The sequence below is a fragment of the Setaria italica genome, chromosome V (genome assembly GCF_000263155.2).
Source record: "Setaria italica strain Yugu1 chromosome V, Setaria_italica_v2.0, whole genome shotgun sequence".
Taxonomy (NCBI): Eukaryota; Viridiplantae; Streptophyta; class Magnoliopsida; order Poales; family Poaceae; genus Setaria; species Setaria italica.
Window position 1 is genome coordinate 7,108,573 of NC_028454.1, and position 8,435 is coordinate 7,117,007.

At 39.9% G+C, this 8,435-nt stretch overlaps 2 protein-coding genes across 2 annotated transcripts in view; both read left to right on the forward strand.

Annotated features, from left to right (window-relative positions):
• LOC105914367 overlaps positions 1-1,173 on the forward strand; it is a 1,792-nt gene extending 619 nt beyond the window's left edge. Inside the window, exon 2 of the mRNA XM_022826618.1 lies at positions 1,051-1,173. Within this exon, the coding sequence (XP_022682353.1) occupies positions 1,051-1,173 (123 nt within the window). The remainder of the gene's footprint in view (positions 1-1,050) is intronic.
• Positions 1,174-8,091: 6,918 nt separating this feature from the next.
• LOC105914368 overlaps positions 8,092-8,435 on the forward strand; it is a 1,204-nt gene continuing 860 nt past the window's right edge. The window contains exon 1 of the mRNA XM_012845915.1: positions 8,092-8,349. Coding sequence (XP_012701369.1) covers positions 8,092-8,349 — 258 coding nt within the window. The remainder of the gene's footprint in view (positions 8,350-8,435) is intronic.

Genomic DNA, 8,435 nt, shown 5'->3' on the forward strand with positions numbered 1-8,435 from the left:
TTGTTCTTAAAAAGAGCGGTATTGCTGATTTTGCTAGGATCAGATCGAAGAGCAATGTGGCCATGTTTGTGTACTTATTATGATGCAGACTGTACTACTACATTGCTCTGCCTTCTGCTTGTGATTCTAACCTGATTATGGTACTCTTTTGCTAACGTTGGCATTTGATCTCCGCATTTTACTTCTATAGGCACCCGTTTGGAACCTGTGGACTTCATATGATTCATGTACTTTGAAACTTCTATGAAATTTGTTTGTGTCCTAAACTTCTAATTGGCTTCTTCAAAGTTTGCACTGTGACAAGGATACACTGCTTCCAATTGGGTTCTTCAAGTTTGCACTGCGACAAGGAGACGCTGATAATATGGAAGGAAAATGCATGAGGAGTTCAAGTGTTTTGAACCCACCTCTTTCAATTCACTTGAGAAGTTGACCAACATAACGAGATCAGTTGTGCAGATCACCCAAACTTTTCTCGTAGTTTAATTTGGCTTTCTACATTTCCTAATGGAGAGGATCGCGAGAGTGAGAGATGCACTGCCGCACTGCCCATTGGTCACGAAAGTATGACGTGTTGGGGGAATTGATTGCACGCGCAGCACACCGAAGGCAGAAACATTGGCTGCACTGCCCATCGGTCACAAAAGAGGAAGAGTTTGGTTACTCGAGCTAAAGTTTAGTCCGTGTCACATCGAATATTCGGAGGAGGTTAATAAGGAGGACTAAATATGAGTTAATTATAAAATTAATTGCACAGATGGAGGCTAAACAACGAGACGAATCTATTAAGCCTAATTAATCCATTATTAGCAAATATTTACTGTAGCAGCACATTGTCAAATCATGGACTAATTAGGCTTCATAGATTCGTCTCGCTGTTTAGCCTCCACTTATATATAATGAGTTTTGTAAATAGTCTATATTTAATACTTCTAATTAGTATATAAATATTCGATGTGACAGATAAGCAGCTGGAACCCAACATCCCTTAAATGTTGTTTAGGGCACGTTTGGTTTTGTACATAGCATTGCCTAACCTCGCTTTGCCAGGCAAGGCTTGCCTTGCCGGCGGCGGAGAGCCGTTCCGGCTTGCTTGCACAGGCCCCTAGGCAGCACGTCAAGCAAACCAACAAGGCGAGGCGAGGTTTGTCACTGGACCCAAAAGCGCTCTAGATTTTGGGCCGAGAGAAACAACAAAAACATTGATCCAAACATTGCAAGACATGCGGAAACTTTCATGTGCCATCTGAATTCTGAAATTTGAAAAGAATTTACTATCTCACGTGCGTAGATGCAGCTAGGACTTAAAAAGGACGTGCCCTGAAGTAAAAAAAAAACTCTTTTACCGTGCCATAGGCTTTATGCACTCAGTAAAATTTTATCTACTCGTGTACTCCACTCCCACGGACTGCTCCAGCCTCCAGGAATGTGTAGTGTAGGAGAGTACTGCACTACTAGTGCAGCACAGAAGCAGAAGCAGCTTGAAAGCTGGCCCAAACCCACGTGGCAATAGAAGCTTTTTGCTGCTTTTTTTTTAACCAAGTTTTCTACTATACTAGAAAGCAATTGGAGTATGTCTATATCACAATCCGGTTCTTTCAGGTCATTAGAGGTTTGCCCCCCTTTTTAACTCTTCAATTGCTTTTTCTTTGGCTTCACTGAACTGCTAGGTGCCAAGTTTTTTTTAAAAAAAAACGGATTTTGCTTCCTGACTCCACTAGACTAGACTAGACCACTGGGTCTCTGGAATCTGGGAACATCCGAACATCAGAATCCAAGGTCTTGTTTAGTTCCCAATTTAGAAGTGGCAAAATTGGCATTTTGCCATAAATGCGCAACTGTAGCATTTCGTTTGTATTTGTGAATTATTGTCCAAACATTGACTAATTAGGCTCAAAAGATTCGTCTCGCAAAGTACAACAAAACTGTGCAATTAGTTTTTGATTTCATCTACATTTAGTACTCCATGCATGTACCGCAAGTTTGATGTGATGGGGAATCTTCTTTTTGCATAGTGCCAAAGTTGGGATTTTGGAGGGAAGTAAACAAGGGCCAAGCTTCACCCCTTGTTGATGGTATGAGGCCTGCCCTCAACTAGTTTTCTAGTCGAGACGAGTAGTCATCGGCGAGTCGATACGGTCGGACGTCAGGGTAGCAGTGCTCCCATGCATCTCTTGTGTGCGCCAAGCGTAGATCTTAAAGTCTTCTGGTACCCCTCTGTGTGTGCATAGCATAGAACTCCAAATTTTTTTCCGGCAAGGACAAAGGGGGCAGTAGCAAATCTCTTCCTTGATGGAATTCTCTCGCCTTGGAACTTGCGCCGCAATGGTGTTTCTAAGGGGGTGTTTGGATACGAGGTGCTAAACTTTAACAGTGTCACATCGGATGTTCGAATGCTAATTAGGAGGACTAAACATGAGCTAATTATAAAAATAATTGCAGAACCCTGTGCTAATTCGCGAGACGAATCTATTAAGCCTAATTAATCCATCATTAGCAAATGGTTACTGTAGCACCACATTGTCAAATCATGAACTAGGCTTAATAGATTCGTCTCGCGAATTATACTCCATCTGTGCAAATAGTTTTGTAATTAGCCTATGTTTAATACTCCTAATTAGCATCCAAACATCCGATGTGACAGGTGTTAAACTTTAACAGGGTGTTCCCAAACACCCCCTAAATTCTGACTCGTTGTAGATGGAAACAGTCGGATCCAAAGCAGGTTCGCAGGTGGTCCGAATAGGACACGGAAAAATAATTCCGCCTTTGATCTTGATGCGTGAACAGCAGCTGGGGAATTTCTCCACTCCACTTCGAACTTGGCAGCATGCGACCTTGGATGGTAACATGAAATCGATTCTGCGTTGGTCTTATATTTGTGGAGAATTTCATCGAGATGGTGAGTTGTTGTGATTTGATCAGCTCGTTACAACAATATGTCGTACTGAGGAGATTGATCTTGTTGATGAAGAGGTTCTTCAAGCTCACCCGATGATCTTGACGATCACCCCTACCTGGTGTGCCAGATGTCAGTAATTTATACCCGGCAACCTACCGAGGGGTATCCCGAGGTAGTAGATTGGTTGGTGGGGAATCGTTGGACCTGGAACCCGAAGGTAAAAGCGAGAACACAAGACACAGATTTATACAGGTTCGGACCGCTAGAGTAGCATAATACCCTACGTCCGATTTGGGGTGTTGTATATTGCACGCTGCGCTCGGGTGTTGTTTGGTATTGAGGATTTGATCCTCTGCTGTGGTTCTCAGCTACCGATCTAGGTACCCCTACCCTCCTTTATATACTCCATATATACTCCAGGGGCGGGATTACTAGTCGGTTACAAGAAGGAGTCCTAGTAGAATTACAGGGAAATCCTAGGAGAGTTCATCTTCTTTCGTCCTTGCGAGTACTAGGGATCTATCCCCGACAGCAAGGTGGGGGAAAGACTGGGCGGCGGGAGGTAGAAGAAAAGGTCGGGTGCTAGAAGAAGCAGCGCGGGTTGTCAGATGCAAATCAGATGGCTCAAAGCAATTGGGTGAGATGTGCTGTTGTTTTACCCAAGTGACCCTAGACACTTCTCAATTTTTACATGCCATGATTTTTGCTGGGCAACGATTGGAATCTAGGTAATCAGGATCTAGACCCTTACAATTTGCTACAATAGCAAGGTGTCCCACGTAAATAGCGTGGGTATCTAGATTTTTTTTACCAATATTTATGTTATACTTTTACTTTAAAATGTATGGAAATAATTTTTCAAATGGTGTCATTGTAATAGTTTATTCAAATGGATCAAATTGAGGTCACTCATATTGTGTGGAGGAGTTTTTGATAAGGAGAAAAGAATATTCCTTACATAGAAACATATTTTTTATATTTTCCTAACGCCTCATGTTTATCTTACATGGAACACTATTTTCATGAATTTAATTTTTTTTTACCAGCGATGCACTTTTCCCTTGAGAGTTTTAGTTATAGTGCATGAAAACTTATTTTTCTAGGTTTTTTAGAATAAGATCCAGATGAGTGTCTCAATCAATACCAATAATCACCTTTATTTTCTTTCTTCTACAATCTTGGTTGCTAAAGCCCCATGAATACATGCTTACATACTCCCATATCGCCTTAAGACTGCTACACCTTTTTCCCAACACGTGTCGTGAATGTGATCTACAAATTCACTGTTTGGAGCTAGCAAGGTATAGTTTTCTCCTTTATGCTTGTTCCTTCTTTACTACTTCTGCTTTTAGGGCTATTTACCCACTATGTTGCCAACATCGAGATGCATCCCTGACGCTTGACGGTGCATGTGGTTTCCTCTTTACGAACACTTTCTGTAGCTTTATATGGATAGGCATGCATGTCAAATATCAACTTCCATGTTGCTAGATTACATCAGCATTCCATGCGTGTTGCATCATCTATCATTCCATCTCTCCTTAGTTTTTGTAGATATCGGGCATCCACTGATCACAATGCTACATAGCAAGGCATCACCATCTTGCTACTTCTCCTTGTCACCGGAGTTGATCACGGGTGATACTCACCATTGTGACTGGGCTAGGATCGTGTCGTGGCTATGCCGTAATTGTACTATCTCTCCTGTGCTCCTAATCTTTGTATCTAGTTATTGTTGCACTTTCCAAGTCTTGAAACTCTTGTCACTTTCTACATCAAAATTACTGATTGTGCATTTGTTCTCTGTATGCTGCTATGTGGCTACACTTCTTTGTTGCCAACCCACTATTTTTCTCCATAGTTGTCATCGCCCATGTTGATCTTTTCCTCCCATTTCTTTTGATCATAGTTGTTCTTGGAAGCTATTGTTATTAAGTTCTGCTTCTCCATGGCCACTCCAAAGTTTTTCTTCATGGTTATCATCACGCTCCCGAAATTATCACTCTCAACACCTTTTAGTTTGGAGTAACGCAGAGCAAAGCTTTAGACTGTTGCTTACACTAAAAAACATCACAGTCCCTTGTACCATCATCAACGGCACTCATGTTTTGAGATGTTGACAATGTGACGAAGGGACATCAAGTTTCGATGAATGGCATGGTCAAGCCACTACTTAGCTATTGATCCTTAAGATTTATCTATAATATCTAATCTTCATATTTGTTCATAACTCAACCGGAAGTAGAAGCATGCATTTTTCTATCGTTTTCCAAACTAACACTGTAGTAAAATTGAAAGTCAAAAGGTGGCAATTACGACGTAGTTGATGTACTCTGCAGTGCCATGCAACTGCTTAAGTGATACGTACACTTTTGTAATAGAGGCAATTGTTAATTGGTTATAGAAGCAATAAAGAAAGGTGTACCAGTAATGGTAGTATTATGAAAACAAATGGTTATCATGAAAAAATTTAGGTATCTGGGCTCTTTATTTAAGTAATTTGCTTCCACATATCAATGGAAACTAATATACCATATTTTAGTTTTTTCCTTATAACTTAGTCCTTTATTATTCATTAGGTACATTGATTTTTTATTTTTTTCTATTTCCTCCAAAATTCATATAGAATACTACCAATTTCCTATTACTTTAGTTTCAAATTCAACTATATTAATCTAAATCATTAGATTATCATATAATCAATATTTTATATCATTTCCTATTAGCTTGGCAATTTTATTCTGATTTTTTATTGTAGATTTAGATATTTTTATCAATCATATTTACATATCTGCATGTTAAATTTAGTTGTTGTTAATCATATTCGATATGGATTCTTTGGTCCACTGCTAATTTTATTTTATTTTAAATTATAAATTTAACTATTTAATAATCATATTCGGCATGTACTCGTTTATCAAGTGCTAGTTTCCTTTATGTTTAATTCCGCATTTAACAATTTAAATAAATCTTTTGCACTGCAAAAGCTCGCTATATGGAAACATCCTGAGGTAAGTAACATCGTTGACATAAATTGTCAAATGAAATCCTTCGCACTGCAAAAGTCTATGAAGTCAAAGTGGCTTCATTTATGGAGGGAATACATATCTGCAGCAGTACGCGCTTCCATGCATGAGTTTGACTCGAACTTGAGCACAAACTAAATCCTCTAACCGCTAGGGATATATGCTAGAATTAGAAAAAAAATGACAATAGGTTAAGCATATATAATTTTTGTGCAAGTAGACAAAAAAAAAGCAAAGTTAAATGGGACATTGTTGAATAGGTCTTCAAATTTTAAATTGAATTGCACCATAGTCAAACTACTGACGTACAATCAAAATAAATATATTATTACTATAAATTCAGAAGATTTTTTATCAAACGATGCTACCATATGCAATTATCTTGGATGTTTTTTTTTGCTGATCCTCGATCTGGTTGGCAATATGGTAGATGCAACAATAGATACAATAAAATACTTTCTTTGATATAATAAAGGAAGCTGATAATATCCTGGTGGTAGGGGCTGAACGCTGGGCCTTGCTAGCCACAGCGCGCTAGCAGGCCTGCTGGCCACCGATCCGACAGCCCCTCCAACTCTCTCCGAGCTTTCCTTTTTCTTAAAAAAATTTAATTCCCACCTTTCCATTTTTTATATTATAACTTAAACACATAATTTCGCCACATAACTTGGTACTAAAAATTTTTATCAGATAATTTTTAAGCACAACTTTGATGGCATGTGGAACTTATATGCACAATTTTTTGAAGAATAATTTATACACATAACTTTTTTGAAAGCTTACGTGATAATTTTTAGCACAAATTTCATAATATGCATAATTTATACGCATAATATTTGCACACAAATTTTACGATAGTGTTGTTAAACAACTTATGCATGTATCTTACATAAACGTTATTCACTTGAGTAAAAAATGATATAAAAAAATTGGATGAAAAACGGAAAAGGAAAAAAAATAAACGCAGCAGGTGCCGCGTCCGCCCGCGCGCGGCAACGGTTACGTGGGCGGTGGGCCCCGCGGCAGCGCGTCGCGCTAGCGCGCGGGCGCGGAATCAACATTGCGCTGAAGGCTCTATGGTTTAGGTCATGAGTTCAATTCTTTCAGGCATTTTTTTTCCAACCAACCAGCTTCCGGTTTTTTGAGCTGGTTTGTTCCGGGGTTGTTTTCGGGAGCGAGGGTAGAGTCCGAATATGCGCGGTTTTCTCGAGGAGGGAGTACGGGATTCTTGTTTTTTGCCCTGTTTTTCTCGAGGAGGGGTACAAAGTCCGGTTTTGCGGTATGGAGTCCGGTTTTGCACCGGTACCGGTTTTTACCGAGGGGCACGGTTAAGGGCCAAAATTATTTTATTAATAGGTAAAGTCTAATGATATTCAACTTGGACTCTTTGGTCAAGTGATATTTTCTTTTTTATTCCGAAAATAGTTATTTATTAATAAATTTTGACATGAACTCTTAAGATTAGTCTACACCGTTAGGTCTTCATAAAAATCCAATGGTGTATACTCTTCCTTTTTAATTAATGTGGGAATTTCTAGATCCTCTCGGCGAATGTGGTGGCTTCTTTAACACTACTCCGTATTATGTTAAGATAATAGATTTACTCACAGTTGGTACTGAACATAAAAACTTGTTCATCCTCTCACACAGCCCACTTTAAACTAGTACTCCCTCTATTCCAAATTATAAGTCATTCTAACATTCTTGGAGAGTCAAAACATCTTAAGTTTGACCAAATTTATACAATAAAGTACTAATATTTATGATACCAAATAAGTACCATTAGTTTTTTTATTAAATATATTTTCATGATATATCTATTTGGTGCCATAATTTTTTGTGATCCTCTGTATTGGTTAAACATAAAATGGTTTGACTCTCTAGGAAAATTGAAATGACTTATAATTTTGGAACAGAGTTATAATTTGGAGCAGAGGGAGTATCATATTTTGCATATTCCTTCTATTTTTATATCAACTACTCCAATGTATGGGGTATGTAATTGTTTGGTGTGCTAACGTTGTTCCGTAGCAGCCATTAAGGTGGTGGCTACTGAGTACTGACCAGCGTATACGGAGCATCCGAATTAAAAGCCCTCCCTTAATCAGTGAGTATGGAGGCCGCAGAGGCGCAGAGGCTGGTCCGACCAGCGAGCCGGCGCCGATGGAGGGCGTCGAGCGCCGCAGCAAGAGGGCAAGGGAAGAAGGGCCGCTGCTGTTCGGCGTCCAGCTGATCAAGCAAGATGGAAAAGAAGACGAACTGGTCGAAGCCGAAGCCGAAGTCGAAGCAGCACCACAAGGTGCAGAAGCAATCGTTGTTTCATCTGAAACCCCGGCGAAGCCACCGGCAGCCGTTCAGGTGGACAAGGGCCGGCTCTACTGCTCGCTGTGCTCCTCCTTGCTGAAGCCTCCCATCTACCAGGTCAGAGACACCGGATGCCCTTCTCGATCGGATTTCTTCGTGTACGCAGAATTGCAGTTCGCTCCCATGTCCTGGCACTGATTCTC